Genomic DNA, 23,997 nt, shown 5'->3' with positions numbered 1-23,997 from the left:
ATCATCCATGATTTATATCGAACCTCTATAAAATTATGATGACATAATGTATTAATTAACTAAGTTAGGTAAATAAACTTGCAAAAATATTACTTTACCTCGAGATTATCCAACAAACCAATCACAACTTCTTATAAATATTAAAAATTCATTATCATTTATCAACATCCATACAAATTAAAATATATAAATTTACAGAGAAATTACCACTCCACAATACCATTGACAAAACTTTAAATGGACCCAATAAGTAAGCTATTAATTATCCCGACTGAATTATGGATGTAATATAACCGTCGGTAATTTCAACCTCAAATTACCGACAGAAATATTTCGTCGGTAAATCCGTTGCTATTTAGCGAATTTCTGGTAGTGAATCTTGAGGCTCCAACTGCATTCGTGAAGTTGGCAAACATTTAGCCAAAACTTGCTCGCCTCATGAAGCCCATAGAAAAGTAGAAGAAATCATATTAACTTACAGCAATCAAATTGCTACATAGCCTTTCTTAATCATTGAAGAGTTGTTGAAGCTCTAGTAAAACAGACATGTCAACAAGTATAGGAAGGCTCATGACACGTTTGTTCCATGATTTTTTTTATCATCTACTTTTAATGGTGATTTAGGATATCAATAAACCAATTATAGAAGAACTATTGATGAATTTTTAGTTAGTTTCTTATTGATGACATCACTAATGATGTACAAAAAAATTCAAATAGCTTAAGGGAAAGGCTTAGGTCTTAAATAATTAGTTAATCTTTTTTATGAAAATTTGATTTATTCTTCTTAGCCAAGGTGATTGGTGTTTGATACCTACAAAAGATCTTCTTTAGTGAATTTAAAGACTTTCCTATACTTAAGTAAGTATCATTTTTAGAGAAAAGAAAATAATATTTTATATAGAGACTTTGAAAATAAATATACATTAGAGAATAGATATTCGAAATCTCTTCTTCTAATGATTTAATGAGTATTTATATCCTATTCTTCTTACCTTTTTTATTACGAGAATGGCTTAAAAGTCTTTTTTTTTTTTTTAGATAGCATTTAACCTTTATTTTCAAAGAGAAAAATATTTGTCAAAATAAAAATATCTCTAAATCTATTAAAGAGAAAACATCTCTAACTTTATTGAAAAAGAAATATCTTTGAAAATATCAACCCTAATTTTTAAAAATAAAAATATCTCTAACTTTGTTCAAATAAAGATATCTCTAACTCTATTAAAGAAAAAACATCTCTGACTTTATTACAAATATCTTAGTATATGTGTGGGCTCGATGTTTAGTTGAACCTATTGATATTGGGTCTAGTAGATCGCAGGATTCATATATATTTGGGCTTAGTGCTTGGCTCAGCTCAAGGATGATTGGTTTAGTAGTTCACCAGACTTGTATATATTTAGGCTTGGTGCTTGGTGGAGCCCAATAATATTGGGTTTGGTAGTTCACCAGACCCATATATACTTGGACTCGGTGCTTGGCTAAGCACCATGATGTTAAGTTATCACCTAGTCTTTAGTTCGTTTAAACGAGGATCCAAAGAAAATAAAAATAGAAATAGAAATAGAAATAAAAAAAATGTTGATCCATCATCAAGAATAAATACTTTCTACAAAAAATAAATACTTAAAAATGATGTGTTTGTATAATTTTTTCTTAGAATTACTTAAATTTAAATTGATATTATAGAAATTTTTTGTTCCTTAATTTGATTTTTTCTCCAATTGTATTATTTGTGTTGATTAAATTTTATTTGAATAGTTAATTATATTTAAAAAGATTTTTATCAGTTTTTCATCTTGAATTTGATGAATTAAATCATGATTTTGATGAATAATTAATTCTGAATGTGATGTAAAACATATGAATTAGTAACATAGAAATAAAGGATTTGATTTGAGAGTTTAAAAGAGAAAGAGGTATATATAAAAAGATTTAAAATAAAGTGAAAAATAAAAACGAAAACAAAAATAAAAATGCTTATTGATTGTCAGGGAGGAAGATGAAGATCTATTTGGAGACGAATGCATGTTTGTTATTGTGTGTGACAATTCTTTTCTAAAAAATATTTGCTTAATTTTTTTATTTTTTTAGATCATATTAATATGCTGATGTACAAAAATAAAATTTTTAAAATATATTATTCTTATTTTCCTTTATGCCTATTAATCAAATATTTTTTAATATTATAAGATTGCTTTGTTAAATCAACAAACCAGCAATAATGCTAACTGTATTTATTCTTAAAAAAAAATGTATTTTGAGAATCTTGAAATGATAATTGTGTATGTTAACTTGCACAATAAACTATTAAAATCTAGACAGTATGACTCAAATGCTTGCCATTAGATTTATGATTTATAAGGGTTATTAGGTTGGCTTGTATACAACTTTTTTTATGTGTTCATGATCAAGTATTTGTTGTGTGTTTTTGTTAAATAGCTACTTAAATCATTGAATGCAATGTATTTGTCAATATAAATATAGATATCATTTATTTTTATCTTGTGTTCAAACCGTATATCAATGTAAATGTAGAAATAAATACAAATTAACAAGGTAATAGTATATTTTGATGTATTTAAAACTAAGCTCAAATTGATGTAGAAAAGTACAGGAAAAGATAGTTGAGAAACAGCTTTCATTATAATCATAATGTAATACAAGGGATCAAGAGTCAATTCATTAAACTCATGACCTCTAATAAAATTGAAATAACCTTATACAAAGAAAAAAAATATATTATTTGACATAAAGTTAATCTATCAATTATATGACTCTAATCATAAGACTAAGATAACCTCACAAAGAGAAAAACAAAACAATTATAAAAGCTCAATTCCTAATTGACCTTGTCAGATACAATGTTGAATAATAAAGTTTATAAAATTTTTAAGTAAAAAATGATACAAAAAATAAGTCAAGTCAACCTGGGTTAACTCATTAAATATTATTATCGGGTCATGAGATTTAGATAACTTAATAAAAAGCAAACTGGAATAAATCATGAAGTTTATTTATTAATCAAACATAATATTAAATGATGAAATTAAAAAAAAATATCAATTAAAATAATAAGACAATTGGATTATCCTGTTAAACCTGCTACTAAGGTCATGAGACACAGACAACCTAATAAAAAATATTCAATGTTGAAAAACTTATAAGACAAAAATAATCTCCTAGAAAGAAACTGAAAAAATAACCAGATTTAACTAGGGCTAAAATATCAAAACATGTGGCCCTTATCATGAAACTAATATATTCTCGTAGAAAGCAAATAAAACAAATTATGAAACTCAATCTCCAAACAATCCAATAGTGAATGATGAAATTGATAAAAAAAAAATCAACTTAAAAAATAACATAAAAACAACTCAAATTAACTTAGGTTAACTCATTAAGCACTATTCTTAGATATTAATAGCTAAAATAACTTAATAAAAAGAAAATAAAACAAATTATAAAACTTAATCACAATCAACTCGATATTAAAAGATTATATAGAAAAAAAAATTAATTAAATAAAAGAAAAAAACACGAATCAACTGGATTAACAGACTAAACCTATAATTTATATCATAAAATTAGTATAATCTAATATAAAAAATTCAATATTAATGTGTTGAATCAATGCTTATATATATTTAACCCATTATTAAAAGAGCGACATTAAAAAAATAATTAAAAAAATAAGTTTATATTAACTCATTAAATTCATGATTCATATCATGTGAGTGAAATAATCCAATGAAAAATAAATTAAATATTTAAAAAAAATTAATTAAAAAAAAAACAAGGTATTATTGTAATAAATAATATTTTATAAAAAAGAGTATATAACTCCTTCTCTTTTAATTTTTTTTTGTTAATATATATTTTAATTTTAAAAATATATAAATTTATTATGACTAACTGCTCCACCTATTAGAAAGCTCGAATATAAAATTAAGAGTTTTAGTCATGATGTTATCACTTCCTGTGAGCACCCAAATTAACATGATGCTTTTACTTAGAATTCAAAAAATAAGTTGCCAGATAATCTTTGAGGATTTCAATGCGTATTCACGGGTTGAATTTTTTTTATAATTATATTTATTATTTATTAAATAAAAATTTTAAATATTTATAAACTAATAATTGGATTTTAAGTATTCATTATCTACTATTATTTATTAATTAATAAAAATAGTAATAGATATATTTGAAGTATATATAAATATATTAAATAATAAAATAATAAATATTACTTATTTTATGTTAATATATTTAAATAGAGTATAACTATATTGCATTAAAAAAATTAAATCCTCTAAAAATATATTTATATAAAATAAATATATATTTCAAATTAAATTCAGACAAGTTTTAAGTAGGACTTAAAATAGATATACTCTATTTATTATCTATCGAGTTTAAAAAAATATTCATATATCCAGATTGGATAACCTATTTATTAATAATCAATGAATTTATACTATGAAAGAGAGTAGGTAAAAATTTTGAATGTTTGGATATTGCCTTAAAAAAATATATATAAGGACATAATTTTAGTTTAATTTCTATAAAATATAATTTAATTTTACATGTTACACACTATTTTAGTTTAATTTCTATGAAATATAATTTAATTTTACATGTTATCTCACACTTTTACATATAAAAAATAGCTATATGATAGAAAAATTGATGGTTTATCTAAATTTAAAATTACTTTAATGTGCATTAGACGCAGACAACAACGTAGATGCAAATTATCATAATACTGTTTAAGCTTATGTCCACTTTAAAAGGCTTGTTTTTGTAACATATTCAAATAAATACATTAATAAATTTAGCTTATTTATTTATTTCCATGGAAGATTATATTAGAACTGTCCTTATTCCGAATAAAATAAATAAATAACTAGTTGCAAATTGTGAGAGAGATTGGCTTCCCTCTTCTTTGAAAAACAATAGGAGGACACCCATGGGTCCCCACCAACCAGGACCGCCAGAAAGTCCCCAACCCTTCCCTTTCCGCCCACCATCCACCCCTGACCCCACTACACCTTTCACTGGACCTCAAGGCCAGCCACCACCTCCACCGCCACCAATGAAGAGCGACGCATCCTTTGCCCACTCTCTCATTGGTTCCCTCCCTCTCCAATGCCCTTCCTCTCTCCTCCACCAAAACTCTCCAGTCTCTAAGAACTTCACTCAAATCCCACCACACGTCACATCGCTAAAAATCTTCCCTGCATAACCCAACCCTTCGCTAACATCTCCAATCAATCCCAGCTCACACAGGCAGTCTCTTCTCTTCAGATTTTATCATGCAAAGGCATTCATTTGCCTTACACAACAATGTGCAAATTGCAAGTCTCTTAAGTTAGGGAAATGGGTTCATATTCATTTGAAACTAATTGGACGAAAAAGACCCAGTTCGTTTTTATACAATAATTTGATTCATATGCATGTACAGTGCGGTGATCATGTTAGTGCTTATAAGTTGTTTGATGAGATGACCGCAAGAAATTTGTACTCTTGAAATAATATGCTTTCCAGGTATGCTAAATCAGGCATGACAAATCTAGCTAGGAAGTTGTTTGATAAAATGCCTAAGAGAAATGTTGTTTCCTGGAATACTATGGTTATTGGGTAAGGCGAAGCCCCTTTTTTGGTGAAGGTTTAAGGTTTTATAAGGAGTTAAGGAGATTAGGGATTGGTTATAACGAGTATAGTTTTGCGGGTTATTGAGTGTTTATGTTAAGTTTTAGGAATTGGTACTTGTTAAACAGGGTCATGGGCCGCTGGATTTTTGTGTAAGATGGTGATTTCAAGCCTGGTTGCTGACGCATACGCAAATTGTGGAGAGATGAGTGATGCTACGAGGTTGTTTGATGGGATGAATGTGAAGGATGTTCTTGCAAGGACAACGATGGTTTTGGGGTATGCACAATGCGGGGACATGGTGGTGGCTAGGGTATTGTTCAATTTGACGCCTAACGAGAATTCAGTCGCGTGGACAGCTTTGATTTCTGGGTATGTTAGGCGTGGTTTGGTGTACAACGCACCTGAGTTGTGTATGAATATGATAGTGTTAGGCATTAGACGGAATCGACTTACTTTTATTAGCATTCCTTGCGCTTGTGCCAGTATAGCTTCGGTTAACCTTGGTAAGCAAATAGATGGTTACTTGATAAGAACAAATGTTAGACCTAATACAATTGTTGTGAGTTCTCTTATTGACATGTATTCCAAATGTGGAAGTTCGGAAGTTGCGAGGCTGGTTTTTTATCTTATGGGTAATAAGCAAGGTGTTGTCTTGTGTAACCCCATGATTTATGCTTTGGCACAACATGATCACAGTGAAGAAGCTATTCAGATGTTTGATGACATGGTGGGAAATGGATTAAGACCAGATAAGATGACATTGGTTGTCATTTTCAATGCATGCAGTCATGCGGGTCTTGTGGAGGAAGGGTTTAGGTTACTTGAATCCATGACTGGGGGTAATGTCATTTTTCCCAATCAAGAACATTATGCTCGCTTGATTGATCTCTTGGGTCAGGCACGGCGTTTTGACAAGTTGATGGGAGAACATGCACTGCAAGATCAATGAACAGAGATTTGGAATGCTTTAATTAGCGTTTGTGGAATCCATGGGAACATTTAGTTTGGGAAAAAAGTAGCTGAACAACATATAGAGTTGGAGCCACAGTCCCCTGCAGCTTATATGCTGCTATCAAATGTATAGGCTGAACTTGGGAGATTGGACCTGGTAGAGAAGGTCAGGCAGCTTATGTATGATTGAGAGACATGCAAGAAAGGAGCCGAGCTCTTAGTCGGATAGAGATTGAAAATACAGTGCATGCTTTCACTGTCTCGGATAGGTTACACCCTTTGAAAGAAGTAATATATTCATTCTTGGAACAATTAGTTGGCTGGATGGAAGAGGAAGTTTCATCACCTCTTGCTGAAAGGTAGAAGGTTTTCATCTTTACTTCTGCCGGGCAATATTGATGGATACCTACATAAGTTGTATTTTTGGTACAATTTTCCCGAACTTGTAACATTTTTTTTCTACTCCATTGAGGAGGTCTTTTAGTGTTGAAAGTTGTATTCACATCTCATAGAATTGAATGTCCACATCGTTACATCTCCGGAATTTCTTTCAGTAATTAGATAGGAAAATCATTGTTTGAATAACACCGTATCAAATAAAACTGATACAGAGATAATTGTTTGCAATCATTTTCCATGTTGTGGTATTTGATTACTTTGTAACGTACAATAATTGTTTGTGCTTTGTGGCTATGGAGGCTTTTACTGCCTTGATCGAATAAACGCATATAGGTTGCAGGTATTTTCTCTTGTGAAACTTCTGATATCACGAAAGTTATTATTTGCTCAGCTCAATTCATCATCAGTCCATCATAAAGTATTTTGAATGTGTTGGGGCTGTGGTTAAGGACTTCAGATACATGATACAATCCATATCGAATCATTCAATCTCTTAGCTGCTTCATCAGTCGGGATTTTCTCGATTTTAGATGTTCTTATTGCTTGAGTGAAATCGGCACAGTTTTTCTGTTCTGGCAAGTTCATCAATATTCCATCGATTGATTTTCAAAGGAACTACAGAAGTTAGGTCAGTGGAATTGACTCTGAAGACAGAAGAGGAGGAAGAACAAGTTAGATATTACGCCTAATTATTGTTGTATATAACTTCAAACACTGACCACTTACCTTTCTTGATTTCATAGAAATACGTCTAAACTATCTTACAATGCGTTTGATTTCCATGAAGTCCATTGCCTAGTGATGTCCTCGCTGCAATGCAAGAGTTCTCTTTCATGATGAACGTGTGTGAAATCATGATTTTTTGCATTTTATATCCGCAGTAACATGATTCAATGGATGCCAATGAGGTTGTGGTTCGACTGGTACTCATACCCCCTACTATCTTAAGAGGGGAGCTTCTTCTTTATAACTAGAAAAAAAAGGTATATATATATGATTCAATGGATGCTGCCTGCCTTTGGCCCTCGTACTCATGTTCCACATCTCCAATTCAGACACGAGATTAACCATTTTCTACCGGTAGGAGGGAGCTTGCGTCTTATGACTGCCTTTGAATCATTGTGGCTTGGTCCCTGGATACTAAATGCACATGGCGGGCCCCATTAAACCTCAAGGTTCAAGATCCACGGAAATTTCTTGCTTATCTATTCGAGTAGAGACATTAATCATCATCTCTTGAGGGCCTCTTAAGTCTCGAGATAGACTTTCAAGACCTCTTTTTTTTTTTTTAATAATATTCGGGACATCTTTTGTGAGTTTTCATATATCGAGATTTCGCCCTTCTCTAATCATCTTCTAAGTGGATTGATCGCATTTTAAAGCATTTACATAACTTTTCTTAATATATATTGGAATTTAAACGTGAAATGTTACCATTGGAAGATATCAACCCTATCCAGTTATCTCAAGGATGCCTTTCAGCTCGTTTACTAGTATCACCATGTGCGCTCGGGAGCTGATATCTGTTTTATGAGTTTTTTCATGCATAACACATGTTAGTTTTTATATTCCTTCGTCGACTGTTTCTTTTCTTTTTGCAGTTGTTGTAACTTGTAAGCTGTAGCTATCTGGTTGCTCGATCTCTGTCCAGCCAAGTGTTAACTGGTCAATGAGAAGATAGGGATGGGAAGATACTTAGGTATGGGCATCACTGATGAGGTACAATACTATCAATGTGAGGAAGTTGCTGGGAAAAAAAAAGTGAAGAAAACAGCTATTGATTGATTAAGAAGACCTTGATCCATGACTTTTTTTAATGGGGAAGACCTTTATCCAAGATTTTTAATCAAGAGATGGCCCCCTCCATCTTTTATAAAGGTCATGGAAGAGGACAATTACCTTGAATTATGGACATGATTAAGTGGTTAAACCACAGTTTGAAAAGTTCATTAGGGTAAATAACCATGTGAAAGGAGCTGTAGTTTTTGCTGCCATGTTGCAGTTTATCAAGGGCAAAGCCTTTATTACCATGGTGGATTTGACACATGTTTTGCGTAAGGCAGGTGGGCGAAGCTGCACAGAACCAGCAAGCCTCAAAATCGTTTTGGACAGCCACACATGTGGACCAACCCAGGAAACCTATCTGGATTATAAATCTACACCAATAATGCAAGCAAGGCAACCAACTAAACCATAAGAAACAAAGCATGTCCTTGTCATAATCAAGATTATTGCGGGAAAAAAGGAAAATTCTCTGGAGGGAAAGAAATGGGCTTCCTAATCTGTTTTTATAATCTCAGAAGTATTTACTGTATAGTAATTACTTCCAATTAACGTTACAATGCTGTGTATTAAAACCCACAAACCAATTCTTTTTCTGTGCAATAAAGCCTGCCCACCTACCTACAGCCAGAGAAGCCAAGGAAAAGGAAGAACTCAACGTTCTTCTTCTTCTTCCTGACATAAGAAAAAATGGGTTCTCAGGTCTCTAAACAGTTGGAAAAGCGTAAAGCAATCTCAACAGAGAAGAAAGCTCTCGTTGATCTTGAAGGGAGCTCTGGAGAAACGTATCCTGGTTCTGATTATCGCCCTTCTGACAGGAAGAATTGGATGGCTGGGCTCAACCCAGAGAAGCTTCACATAAACCAAATTGTATGGCCTGGAACCCATGATTCTGCTACCAACAAGATTGGCATCCCAATGATTACTCGACCTTTCGCTCAATGCCAGTCTTTGTCCATCTACCGTCAGCTTTGTGTAGGCACCAGAGTCCTTGATGTTAGGGTTCAGGAAGATCGTCGCGTCTGCCATGGAATCTTGACAACATATAGTGTTGATGTTGTTATCCAAGAACTCAAGAAATTCTTGTCAGAAACTCAGTCAGAGATCGTAATTCTTGAGATCAGGACGGAGTTTGGTCATGATGATCCTCCAGAATTTGACAAGTACTTGGAAGAACAACTTGGAGAATATCTGATCCATCAGGATGATAATGTTTTTGGCAAGACAATTGCAGAATTGTTGCCAAAGAGGGTAATTTGTGTATGGAAGCCAAGGAAATCACCAGCTCCGAAACACGGAAGCCCGCTGTGGAGCGCCGGATATTTGAAAGATAACTGGATTGACACAGATCTGCCATCAACCAAATTTGAAAGTAACATGAAGCATTTAAGTGAGCAACCACCAGTATCGTCAAGGAAATTCTTTTATAGAGTGGAAAATACTGTTACACCACAAGCAGATAATCCAATTGTGTGTGTTAAACCTGTGACAAACCGGATTCATGGATACGCTAGGCTGTTCATAACACAGTGCGTATCAAAGGGCTGTGCTGATAAGTTGCAGATCTTCTCTACAGATTTTATTGATGCGGATTTTGTTGAAGCATGTGTTGGATTAACACAGGCAAGGGTTGAAGGGAAGGCTTAATTTGTCTAATCTTCCGGATTTCTTGTTCTCATTTTAGACATTTTTATTATGAGCCAATATCTCATGTGATTAGTTTCTGGGTGGAAGAAGTGCTCCATTATCCTTAATGGGGCAGACTGTTCATTTGTCTGTATGTATGCTAAATTATTTGTTTGTGATGTATAAAGGATTTGTATGTTGGTGCTGGAAGATTCTGATCGGCACACATTTGTTTTTGTTCTTTCCAGCATTGCTCTTTTACCTTTTAAAACCTGCCTACCTACTGTTGCGATTTGATGAATTCAGCCTTTGATATTGCCCATCACAGCTTCACATGTAGAAACTAACTTGATAAGATGATGAAAGTAGAGGGTTTTCAATCCTGAATGGTTTAGTTTAACTATTAAATTTTAAATTTATTTTTAAAAGATTGTTAATTTAAGTATTATAAAATTTCTTAAAAATTTATATAATTATTAATTTTAAGAACTTATAAATTAGTTAATATACATGTATTATTATTATAAAATAAACATAGAAATAGAGGATTTTCAAATCATTAAGGAAAACAAGCTATTATAACTTCATAAGATGATTTTGGTTCACATACCAAGCTGGTCTTATCCAGGCTCAATTTGCTGAAAAGAGATGGGAGGCTTTGAAAAGAGATGGGAGGCTTTGTTGCTCCACTTGTTATCATCACATGTTCTTATCTAAGCTCAAATTGCTAAAAAGAAAAACTTCTCATGAATAATCAACATCTGGTTGGCCTAAAACCTGAGAAAAAAAAATTGGTTTCATTTTATGATAATTTATCAGAAAAGACCCTAATTGTTTTAAAAAACCTTCTCCAGGAGGTGGTACATGCTATATGCTTGCATTTCCATGTGCATGTAAACTAATAATATTATTAGAAGGAAATATGCATATTTTGATGTATAAAATATATTTTAACAAAAAAATTAATAAAAAATTATAGTTTTTTTATATGAATTGATCGATTAATTAGGCTAAAAAATTGATAGCGAGGCTACTATCCCTTCCAATGACAAATTTCCTAACATTCAAATCCAACAAAAAAAAAATATTTACCTTGTTAATCTCACTTTTAATTTAACTAATCATTTTAGAGAATAAAAAATTTTATAATTTGAACAAAGTTTCACATCTATAAAAACTATACTTACAATTTTATCCTGCTTTAAAAACCTTGCAAAGAACCACAATAACCAAACTCAACAAGTTCTCACCAAACTCAACAAATTCTCATGTATCATAATCACAAGTAGTTTCAAGAATAAAAACAATATTTACATGCAAAATAAATTTGAAATACTTTAATAATATAATATTCTAGTTATTAAAATCCAAAATATATAAACATAACTCATCTATTTATCTACACTATCTATTTGATGATTCGAGCTCATTAATAGCTCAAATAGATCCAAATATTGCATCTGTCTGAGCGGCCTCCTCATCTACCATGACATCATCAAAAGTTAATCTCTCTCTCTAAAGGTATCAAATCCAGTGTGGCAAACAATTAACCACTAGGACGCATACATGTAACTTTTATTTTCTTTATCAATATTACGAAGCATGGATGTGGTCTTTCGACCTTCCCATAGCAAGAAACCAATCTAATATTAATAAAACACTCATGACAAATTACAAAATCAATTCATAAAACTCAATTTTCAACATATATTAATTATACAAGACTTAATTACTTACGTGTTTTGAATATGTTGTGCATGTTGCTCATACTGCATTTATCTAATTAGAAGAACCTAATCGAGATCCAGAATAATGACCTGACATGTGATATTCATGTACCAAATCAAATACTCTTCATCTCTAATCACATGATGTATATCTCAAAATATCACCTTCATTCGTGCATTTCATTGTGATAAATAAGCTCCATGGCAGGTTAATCAGTCATAATATCCTGATGAGTTATGGTGTGCAAAGCATAACTTGTATCAATGTCAACTGAAATGTGATATTTATAGCTGAATTTTAGCATTACCTAATCTAGGTAATGTAACTCGATCATCTTAAAAAATATTTGCTAGACAACTAATGTCCATATATTCATCCCGTTAATACAAACAGCCAGAGCAACTATTAATCTTTAGTCCGAATAAAGCATCCACATAACCTATAAAATATAAGTTTCTTAAATATTAAACAACAATAGCTTAGTGAAGTTAATTTTTTTATTTTAAAAATAGTTCATAAAATATTTGGATAGCATATATTCTACTAGCACACCACCAACATTATAAATACATGTGATAGGTTTTTTTCAAATATTCTACTAGCACACCACCAACATTATAAATACATGTAATTTTAATTGTATTTTTAAAAGTTGCAATTAGACAATACAAATTTGCATTAACATTGCAAAATAACTTTGCAATAACAACACCCTAATGGAAGCTGTAATATAACCCCTATGGTCTGGATCATTAACAACAATCTCAGTATTTATAGCTGACCAACATAAAGATGCTCACAAGACCATAACTATTATTAAATAAAAACAAGTTAATTATTTATTGTTAAGGATAAATATTGAATGTTAATAGTTATAATCAAATTTTTTGATTCATATATGAACAACATCCCTGAACCAAAGGTTGTCAAACTCGTAAGTTAACTTTTAAAATCATACGCAACATCCCTTAACCTAAGGTTGTCAAACTCGCAAGTTAACTCGTAAAATTGCATGATTTTATGAGTTAACTTATATATACTATGTAAAATCGAGTTAGAAACTCGAAAACTAGCAAACTCGATCAACTTGGACTGAGTTTATGAATTTGACAAACTCTTCAACTCTCTGTGTATTTGTTAGTTGCTAAAATACGCCTGTTGATCTTTATGTCCATCTCAAACTCTTCTACATCCTCAGTCATGCACTCTACTATAGACCCCTTTGTTGCAAATTGATTATCTAGTGACAGTAGTGGTAGGAATCCGCTCCAAATGGTGATTTCCAGTTCCCCATTTCCTTGAATGGTGGATGATAAGTCTATCGCCATTGAGATCAAGATTGTGGCTGAAATCAAGAAACAAGAACTCTACTTTGCCATTTCTTGAAAAGAAATATACACAAACAAACTCTCTTTCCATCTAGATTTTCATGAATTAATGGTTTATGTTTCCATCTAGATTTTCATGAATTAATGGTTTATGTGGACTTCTTTTCTCTCTCTATAGGGATGGTATTGTGTTGTGTGTGTAAATGAGCATATAAGGTTTCTCAACAGCTAAGGATTTGCCAAGTTGAAGACTTAGGCAACTATTCATGATTGACTTTGATGTTGTGTTCTATTTATGAAATTTCCATTTTTTTTATTTAAAATTTAAATTCCTTTTTTTATTTAAAATCTAAATTCCTGCAGCCCCACTAACTACAAAGATCTAAGTCACCACTAGTCTTCACCTTTTATCTATACTAACTAGTGATGACCTGGGGGGGTTTGAATTTTTTTAATTACTTTTAAATTTTTAATTTATTTTTTTGAATTGTTTTAATATACTAATATTAAAAATAAATTTTAAAAAATAAAAAATATATTATTTTAATACATTTCAAAGTTAAAAAACATTTTAAAAAATAAGATTTATCATATTATTAAACAACCACTAAACTCCATACTAGGTTATTATTTACTACTTAACTAAAATTGTTAATATATAATTAGTTAAAACATTTTACTTGTAATTTTATGATTTAAGTTTACGATTTGAGTTTATATTGTATATTATATATTGTGTCAAAAAAGTGTTTATGACAACCTTGCCTTAACCTATGTGACCGTCTCCATGCATGTCAAACATAAATGTTTATGCTAACATACTAAGACAAGAGATCTCCAACTATATGTGGAAATGACATCAAAGTCATCCAAGAGCATTAGATAAATTAATGGCACATATCTCACTATAAAACCCATGAATAATATATTGGTAAACAAATGCAATATATATGCTCTAACATACCTGCACAATATATTAAAATTATCATAATAATTCACGCAAATGTAAAAAATAATCAACACATGTAAATATCATTCAAATCATAATTTAATTTGTATCTTTATAAGATATCGTCGTCAAAATCATATGAAGGTGTTGTAAATATCTTTTCAATCCATTTAAGATGAATGTTACCCCTTTTCAATTCATAAAAAGGGGGTGTCAATCCAAATGATTGTTTGTATAACATAATCTGATTATAAGCGCCAGTAAATGTGATTATCCGTCCATCAATAGGTAGTCCAAGTAAAACTATCACGTCCTCCGATCGATATCGAATAAGGACGTTTAACATATATAATATTTTTAATGATAATTAAATTAAATATATATTAAAATCAAATATACTTACAATAATAATGAATACATTATTAAAATCAAATATATATTAAAACCAAACTTCTTCTAAACCATTCTTGATGCTTGCAAGTCTATATCATATTATACAAATACTTGTTCTATTACTGATACCGTATCTTTATATGCAAAGCAAAAATCATCTCCAATTAAAATAATTTTCTTCATAAAAAATTACAAAAGCCAAAAGGAATAATTCATTACTTACATCAAAAGCAACTATAATCAATAATTTCACATCATATCATTGATACAAATATGTGTCATTAATATTGATAAGTGGTTTACAGTGTTTTAAACCTTTAATAGAAGGTTCATATAACCAAAAATCCTCTTTAAAAAACAATTATACTATCATCAAGATGTCCTCTGTGCATCCAATCAACAATTGTTCCAGGACTTAATTCATTTAATTTTCAATAACAACCTAGATGATTTTTCAAAAGACATCTCATGTGAACCAGAAAGATATCCAATCACCTCCTATTTTGCAACTCATACTTTGTCATATGAAATTTTATGTAATATAATTTTATTTCATTATGTATGCTTACAACTATCATTGAAAGCTTATTTAAGACGATACTTGATATAACATTAGCAATAACAATTACATCAAGCTGATGGTGGTCTTTTTTTATAAGGGTCGAAACAAATATATATTACCTTTTTAACTTTGCTACCTCAAATAAACTCAACCTTTTATGATACCCCCATACAAATAGCACTTACATTCAGGTGTCTACACACATTGTAATTGAACAAATATAAAGTTTGACCATTAGATTCAATATTCAACTGAATGTGCAATGTGTGTCATCGTTTAATTGCATTAATCAACTCATTTTTACTAATGAATATTTATCTAACCTCCAAATTAGACCCTTCTAGCATACATCTATAATTAAGTACCCAATCATTAGAAATAATAAAACTAAACCTAGAAGCATCTCCAAATTCAAGAACAAAATGTACGATTTCATTATCAACATCATCATTATCATCAACATTCACCATCACATTCGAGTCGAATGTATCATCATCTTCATTGTCACTAGACTCAGAATAATCAAATCTATATTGATCAGTAAATGAATTTTCAAATACAATATCATTTATCATTTGCAACTAATCATCCAACAATAAAGTATCTCTAGCTCTACTAATTGAATTTGAAAGACTAGCAAAAGTTAGGATGAGACACAAATTTTAGTCGACTAACCATATACAATATCATCATATTCAAACTACTTTAGATGAAAGAATTAATCATTGTCTTAAAGCTACCATTACACACAACCAGTACAGGATAATATTAATCTTCAACAATCTGACACCTCAAAGTTATTTCAACATCAATTTCATTTTAATTTCACCCAATCTATGACAAATGGTTTATTTCATATAGGCATACAACATATTTAAATTATCATTTAACAACAAAATGCACTAGACATTGTATGCAATACTATTGTTCACATCATGAACAATAATGTCACTATAAGAGATTTTATAAAAAAAAAAAAAAAATTGGATTTTGGTTAATTGGACGTTATTTTAACTAAATTGCATTACCTCTACCCTAATTGACAAACTTCATTTTAAATTCAATCAAATTCCCAAAATACACACAAAATCCCTAATTCAACATCTTAACATCAATTAAAAGCAACACATAATTAATTCAACTCATTTTCATGTTCAACTATATCAAATCAACCCTAATTTATGATAATCTTAACTAACTTAATATTAATTCAACAAAACTTAACATTAATTCAACAAATCTTAAATTCACTATAAATCCTAAATTTAATTCAAACAATTATTTCATTTCAACTAACTCAAATATAAATTTATAATGTTTTAGGATATTTACCTTGCTTGTAGGATAAGAAAAAAGGTTATGGTGGCTACGGCAAGAACAAAGGTAATGATAGATTTTTAATATAAAACATCTAAGGATAAACACAATTTTTTATTGTTTTAAAAGAAAAATATAAGTGTTTTATAGGTTTTTTTAGAGAGAAACTAAGGGTATTGGTCAGTTTTTTTAGAGAGAGAGAGAGAGACAATGTCTATGTGTTCTTTGATCTGAAAATTATATATTTTAATTGATACCGAGATGCAGACGCATGACATCTTAAATTATGTTTTAAAAACATGAAATTTAACTATGTTACGCTTTCTAATAGCAACATTTACTAACTATAAAGCATGGCATGGTGAAACTACGCGTATTTTGTCACATCTTTTTTAAATGATATTATTTTACTATATCTTCATGTTTACCATGCTACTTTTTTTATTAAAAAAACAGTACTTCTTTTTCCTCCCTTACACCTACGTCTTTCTTTCCTCTACTAATTGATAATAGACCTCTCATTGGAATGCCAAAAAGACAAGCCATCATGCATCACATGTCAATGATATTATCCTTTTTATTTTCTTTTCTTCTCTCTCCCCCTCTTTTCTTTTTTTTTTTCTTTTTTACTAGTTGCAATGGATAATAATAAGAATCAATTTCACTTGTAAAGCTCAAAGCAATATCATTAAGGGAATTGTTAATAAAGAGAATAAACCAAGGCACAATTGTAGAGAGTAAAAAAGAAAAAGCAAAAACCAGCTACGTCCCAACAACTAAACTCGAAGATCTAGCACATAACAAAGCAGTGAAATGAGAATTTTGCAACAGGACTAAAAAACAAAAGTAAAAGAAATTCAGGGATACAGACACTACAGGAAAATGATGTACATACCAACACCACATTACAACTCAGTAAAAGAGCTAGTCAGACCTACGGTATACAATTCAGCTGTATGAACCTCTGAACTAGACAGGTACAGACTAAAATTCACTGTTTGATGGTGGAAAACTATCAAGACACCATATATATGATTCAAGTTCATCCCATCTCTAAAAACTTGTAGAAGGCTGAATCGGATGCAATTTAGTTGTGAGTGGCCTTGTCCCTACAAAACTTGCATCTCAAAGTTTTCTCCAATTGTTGGATTATCAATGAGAACACTCCTGTAAAAGAAAGCCCGAGAATTTAATACATCAGTTATGAAAATTTGAAAACAACAATCTTTTGCAGGAGTATTCTCATTGAGAATCCAATAATTTCAGGAAGCATTGACACAAGTTTTGCAAGAGACAAGGCGAGCCTCGACTAAATTTTGTGTAATTCAACCATGCACGCGTCTGCAAAGATTTGATGAACTCGCACCTCATATGTTTCGCTATTCATCTCAATAGGTTACCGCAATTGCAACTATAAAGATTGGAGGCATGATGGTGAATGCTAGTTCTTATTTATCTAGTTCATAAGCCCTCAGGTACTAACTTTCACAATTAATCATCCTATCTTAAAAATTTCATGGCAGTAACCTATCAAGAAACCATACATGTGGTACTGAGTTCACCGAATCTCCAAATGACTATACATGGCTGAAACAGACCACATTCAGTTGAGAGTGGCCTTTTCTCTATAAAACTTATGTCTTGGAGTTTCCTCCAATTTCTGGATTATCAATTAGAATACTAGTGCCAAAAACAACCCAAGAACTCAACATAAAGTAACACCAATTTAACAAAGTTAGAAAGTAGGATCTGAAGACTAATTTCTTTCGTAAATATCAAATTAGTGGGGTTACTCCTAGTATATTTGACAAAAAGACACAAAAGGAGTGGTAGCCTAAAACCTGGGACTGGGCCATCTTTATGCTGTAATGATGCTTTCACCAAAAGGGTGCCTGGGATTTGCTGAAACACCTGGCAGGAACACAAGGCAGTCATATATAAATTTATTAATGTCTGTTCTATTCAAGCCAGGTAAGGAGGTGAGCATACCGAAATGCGAAAAGATAAGTTATTTGAAGGAGGGTGCAAATAACTCGAACTATGGAATGCCTCCAAAGGGTTGCAAGTGGCAGCTCCATTGGGATGCTTTGCCTCGTCCCTCAGGATTGCTTTGCACTGGTCATTTGAGGCAGTGATCTAGTGAAATGAGATAGTACTGCATGTAAGGACACAGAAATATGAAAAACAGCATAGACAGAAAACTAAGTAACCCAAGAATCATGGTTCTTACATCAACAACAAATGAAGAGGCATTCAATTTGCAGGATGCACCCCCAAGGCAGAAAAAGGACTCAATAGATTGTAATACATGAAAGGCACTGAATTGCCGTTGAAGACCCTGCTAGGCAGTCAAAATCCACTTGAGATGCATTAGTACAAAACTAACAGATCACATGGTATTAGTATAAAATTTGGGAAGTCATGCTGCACTGATTTCTTTTGCAAGCTTGGATAAACAAGTATATCTGGTAGCCAATGCTGCCACTTTCTTCAGAAAATGGTTCATGCTGTAATCACACAGCAATGATAGCACCAAAAGAGAAGGAAGGATTCTAGTGTTCAAACTCTAAAACTGTATAAGCAAAGGGACATATGCATCTATATGCAAATTCATACAATGTGCGTGTATGCCTGGACAAGTTCAGACTTTAAGGGGGATAAGAACAAGAAGTGTGGCTGATTGAGTATATGCCATGAGAAAGATCCATGCCTCCCTGTTGCTTCAGGTATAGTTGGAGTAATCAATAAATAATTTTGGGGACAAATTTACAAGAGAGTTAAATTGAGAGGGACATATCCATACCTCAAGAGTGAAAGATAGGCTATTCTTCTGCACCAGAGGAGATATTACTTTCCTGACAGGGGGCACAAAAGACCAAGCAAGCCCCCACCGACATGTTTGCCCTTGGACAAATTCAGTGGTCTTTACTATAGTGACTCCAACTTCCCGAAGCTTTGAGGTGAGGAATTTGAGGTTCACTTTCCTTCCAACCATTGAAGTAAACCACCTTCAAACAAAAGATAAGCATAGAGATCAATATTCCAGAACTGAGTACCCAGATGGCCAGACATGTTGGATATCAATAATAGCAAATGTGACAGGTGAGAGAAGTTACCGAAAGGACTCCTTCAACACTACACTATCTTCAATTATACGAGTGATAAAAGCCTTCTCTCCACCAGGGCAAACCATCTCCTCGGGAGTCCCACCACAAGAAGTTTTGGGATTGAGTCCTGCTTCCTCCATGGTCTCAAAAAATGGGGGATTACACATGCAGAAATCAAACTTCTCACCATCTCTGACTACACCAAGAAGTAAAGGTGGTCCAGAATACTTCTTATTCATATCCAATGGAGGATCAAAAGAAGATGAGGACGAAAGCTCTACCTCCTCGACCATAGTTGCATTTCCATCCATTTTATTTTCACAATTGACCGACTCTCCACAATTTGAATCTTCAATAGGAATAGCGCCTTGACAATCTGTGACCTTTCTGATTTCAATTAGTTCTGATATATGTTGATTACATTTAACATTTTTCTCTGCCCACTCCACAGCTACATCAGTCACATCTGCAACCAGAATCACCAACATATTATAAAACAAATTATGAGCAACACTGATCCATAAATGACCCAAAGAAAAGCTACCTGACCCAACAAAAGTCCATCCAAGAAGAGAGGCACCAAGTAGAGGGTAAATGCAGTTAGCTCCAGTGCCTATATCAAAACCTCTCACAATATCACCATTGTTGTTATTCTTTGGAATGGTATCCGATGACAAAAGATCCTCGATCCAATGAATGTAGTTCGATCTATTCGGCACTGTAGGGCACAACTGGCCATCAGGAATCCACCTAGAATGTTCAATTGACAAAAGACATTTAATTTACAAAAACCCAACAAATACAAGTAACCCCATAAACCATAAGAAAAGAAACATCAATGCTACATAAACCGAACTACAACCAACATCATAGACCAAACTAACCTTAAAAAACAACCATAACATTCACACATACACCAAAAAAAAAAAACAAAGACTAAGTCTTCATTACTCATTCACAACAAAGTAACATAAAAATGCACCTAGAGAGTTTAAACCCCAGCTCCAAGCAATCTCATAGACCAAAAACATATGAAAAAACAACATTAAAATTCACAAAAACGTTTCAATCTTTATGGCTGATTAATAACAAAAGAACCTAAAGATTCTAACTTTCACAGTTTTCACTACATGGGTCTTGCTTACACTACACAAAAAATCGTTTATATAGTTAAAAGAGTCGAAATGACTGCTACCAGTTGAGGCCATGATCATGGAGAAGCAGGACCCGGGTGAGTTCTCGGGTCGAGTTGAAATCGGTCCAGTCAATTCGAGGTCGACCATCGCGAGAGTAAAAAACAAAAGGCTTGAGAGACGGATAGAGAGAAGCTAAGACAGAAAAATCAGGTGGGTTATCGGAGTATTTGTTTTTGGGGTGGATGGTGGGTCGTTCGGGTCTCTTTCTCTTGTTTTTCTTGCTTGGCATTCTTTTTTTCTTTCTTTTTTCTGAATTCCAGAGAGCAGAGAGAATGGAAGCAGCAAAACCTGAACTATTTACAGAGAAAGATGAGGAACAGTTCTCCTAGTCGACGACGTGTCTTTTATGATGGACTGGATTGGTTCAGCTTGGTCTTTGTGCTTTTGGGCTCTTGGAACATCTTGGGCAATTAGCCTTGCAAAATGAAAATTCATGGTCAGTTACCTTTTTTTGGTTTTTATTTTCTATTTTTCTAAAACAATATTTTCAAGATTTTTACATGATAAATATTATATATTTTCTGTTTTATTCTACAATTATTCTCAATTTTATATTATATATATATATTTTTCAAATTTTTGAAAAACAAAAACAAGAAATGGAAAAGACCTAAATAACTTAGTCTTTGGGTTTGGGTTATTAGACTTTGAAGGGCTGGGCTAATTCTTCTTCCATAAACTGGGGTCCAGGGGCTTAAGGGTTTTCTACATGGGCCTTAGGCCTTTTGGTTAAACGCACCCTCCACCCAGAAAAGAGTAGCTACTAGCTACTGCTATTCTAGAAATCTATGGATTTTGGTCAAATGAAAGTGATGAAAAACTTAATTCAGTTTTACTAGCAATTAATGAAGGTTATGCTTCTTAATGGCAAAAATTTTGGGTCTTTTACCAGATTAGCATACTTTTGTAAAAGATTTCATGTTATAGCACTGATAGACATTGAAAAAATAGCATATTTTCACTCAATCGCTAATAAAAATTATGGTTTTTATAATAAACTGTTAATTGAAATAACAATTATATTAAAAAACTGTTATTTTAAATAACATATGTATTAAATAATTATTAATGACAATTCTAGTTCTTTAACACACGAATGCTAATACGAATAATGGTTGTGTTATCCCAACATAATTTTAATCTAATTTCAACCCCAAATTTAACATAAAACAAACTTTAGACTCCCACAAATTGAAGCAAAAAAAAAAACATAAATTACCAAATTTTAAACCCATGATTGAAAGTACAATATTTTAACATCATTTTTATATGTTAATTATAATCTCAAATTAACGCATGTTATTTTTAAACATTGGTTTTATTAATTATTTTTAAAGATAATAGATAATGAAAATAATAAAATATAACAATGTGTATTTTTTAACTTATAAAATGATGATTTAAAATTTTAAACAACTTGTTCATATTTTTACCTGTTAATTAACAATTTTAAATCATGTTAATCTAAAATAAATGTGAAAATATATAATATACAAGACAACATGATAATTAGCTAAAATAATATTACAAAAGTAATAATAAAAAAATAACTCTAAATAAAAAAAATAACACAACATAATAATATATTTATGCCTATTTATGTATTCTGTGACAACAAATGGATAGGTTAGCACAATTTCTATCTATTTATATGGTTTCATCCTTTAAGACAATATTATATAGGCTCAACGTCTCTCCTAACATGTCAAATATAAAATAATATGTCTCGAGCCAAGAAAATACATAATAATGAATAAGTCCTTCATCATCATCAAGATCATGAAGATCAGCGCAACACCTCGACCATCATATAACAAATTCTCAACCTAATATAAAGTAAATATGAATTATTGATTCATAAATAAAACGCAAGAATTTTGTTCAAGTCTATAAAATAGTAAGAAATATACACGATATTTTGAATCTAACATGCATGTTGCTCGTATTCTATCTCCCCGTACCCTAGCTATATAGTGAAATGAATTTAAAATCCTCCAATAATAGTAGGTAGAACAGGGACATATATGTCTTATTGAGACCCGTAAAAAGTATATTATCAAATATATAAAGTATGTATACTCTAGCATAGTTGCATAACTACACAATAAAAAAAATTAAAAAACCTGTGGAGATAAAAGCATAGTTTTGAATCCGGTTCGGTCTGGCAAGTCAACCCGAGACCCTGCCAACCTAAGGTTGGAACCAAGCCAGCTTTAAAAAAAATATGAAAAGTCAAAATTCGAGGTGACCTAGCTGGCTTAGTTGACCCGGCAAAACTTAATAAAAAATCCAGTTGCAACTCGTTGATTTTTGTTTGTCTTTTTTTATCAAAATGATATCATTTTAATTTTTTTTTTAAAATTAGAATTAACTTCAGCAATCTGGTCAAAACTTGAAACTTGAGTTTTCAAGCGAATCAAGTTTAAAAACTCTAGATAAAGGAAAGATAATTCTAGTGTTTTTGTGAAGGATTAAAGGTTGTTTTGAGTGATTTAATGTGATTTTATTTTAAGTTTTTTTTATTCTTAAGGGTTTGTTTTCTGTAAGCTACTATAAAGAATAGAGTGTTGTTTATATATGCTTTGTAACCATGGCTCTAAATCATATTTTATATATATATATATATATATATATATATATATATAAATTGAAAAATACAAGTGTATAAAAAATACAATTAAGGATCATGTTTTTCTCTCAACTATACTATTTTTATCAAAATTTCTTTTTGGTAAGTGCCTCAGATTTTTCTTTTAAAAAAAAGAACTGGAGAATTTCAGATGCTGTAATCTAAGGCAACGTCCAACACTACAAGATGTTGTGGCCTAAACCAAGAGAAAAGTGCACAATCGAACGATGGGATCACATGATATTTTGGTGGATCTTTGGTAGACCCAACCCTCTAATCGCCATTCCTGTTTATCAATTGCTTGTCTTCCAAAGAGAAAACAGAAAGGGACACAGCACCAACTATATAGCATACAAGACTGCATCAAATTAC

General features: G+C 31.6%; 3 protein-coding genes across 5 annotated transcripts; 2 read left to right on the top strand and 1 right to left on the bottom strand.

Annotated features, from left to right (window-relative positions):
* Positions 1-4,972: 4,972 nt before the first annotated feature.
* LOC105109105 (pentatricopeptide repeat-containing protein At2g21090) lies at positions 4,973-7,351 on the top strand. The gene is given in 7 exon segments (XM_011003705.1): positions 4,973-5,135; positions 5,195-5,339; positions 5,341-5,642; positions 5,645-5,728; positions 5,731-5,790; positions 5,793-6,808; positions 6,811-7,351. Coding segments are annotated over 7 exon segments (1,932 nt in total). The 3' UTR covers positions 6,973-7,351.
* A 1,904-nt stretch (positions 7,352-9,255) lies between these two features.
* On the top strand, positions 9,256-10,657 carry LOC105109102 (PLC-like phosphodiesterases superfamily protein). The gene has a single exon (XM_011003702.1). The coding sequence runs from the start codon at positions 9,481-9,483 to the stop codon at positions 10,435-10,437; it is 957 nt and encodes a 318-aa protein (XP_011002004.1). The 5' UTR covers positions 9,256-9,480; the 3' UTR covers positions 10,438-10,657.
* Positions 10,658-17,442: 6,785 nt separating this feature from the next.
* On the bottom strand, positions 17,443-21,324 carry FIO1 (methyltransferase). 3 transcript variants are annotated; one of them, XM_011003701.1, is made up of 8 exons: positions 20,996-21,323; positions 20,345-20,550; positions 19,810-20,266; positions 19,497-19,701; positions 18,924-19,031; positions 18,683-18,829; positions 18,535-18,604; positions 17,443-17,860 (listed from the first exon to the last, which is right to left on the bottom strand). In XM_011003701.1, exons 1-8 carry the CDS (start codon positions 21,223-21,225, stop codon positions 17,781-17,783), a joined length of 1,503 nt encoding a protein of 500 aa, XP_011002003.1. In that variant the 5' UTR covers positions 21,226-21,323; the 3' UTR covers positions 17,443-17,780. The 3 variants fall into 3 exon arrangements, 2 of the variants coding, with proteins under 2 accessions (XP_011002003.1, XP_011002002.1); XR_839168.1 differs by lacking the exon at positions 17,443-17,860 and having other exon boundaries at positions 18,177-18,604; positions 18,683-18,848; positions 20,996-21,324; XM_011003700.1 differs by lacking the exon at positions 17,443-17,860 and having other exon boundaries at positions 18,177-18,604; positions 20,996-21,324.
* Between the last annotated feature and the right edge of the window lie 2,673 nt (positions 21,325-23,997).

The sequence above is a fragment of the Populus euphratica genome, unplaced genomic scaffold (genome assembly GCF_000495115.2).
Source record: "Populus euphratica unplaced genomic scaffold, PopEup_1.0 scaffold589.1, whole genome shotgun sequence".
Taxonomy (NCBI): domain Eukaryota; kingdom Viridiplantae; phylum Streptophyta; class Magnoliopsida; order Malpighiales; family Salicaceae; genus Populus; species Populus euphratica.
This window is presented reverse-complemented; position numbering and strand designations above follow the sequence as displayed.

What these genes read in the sequence shown, in the direction of transcription:
- FIO1 (XM_011003700.1), bottom strand. Translation starts at nt 21,225, where the DNA reads ATGCCAAGCAAGAAAAACAAGAGAAAGAGACCCGAACGACCCACCATC. An exon ending in ATGGACTTTTGTTGGGTCAG is followed by an intron (nt 20,267 to 20,344) that starts GTAGCTTTTCTT and finishes TTCTGGTTGCAG; the next exon opens with ATGTGACTGATGTAGCTGTG. An exon ending in ACTTATCTTTTCGCATTTCG is followed by an intron (nt 18,605 to 18,682) that starts GTATGCTCACCT and finishes TGTTCCTGCCAG; the next exon opens with GTGTTTCAGCAAATCCCAGG.
- LOC105109102 (XM_011003702.1), top strand. Translation starts at nt 9,481, where the DNA reads ATGGGTTCTCAGGTCTCTAAACAGTTGGAAAAGCGTAAAGCAATCTCA.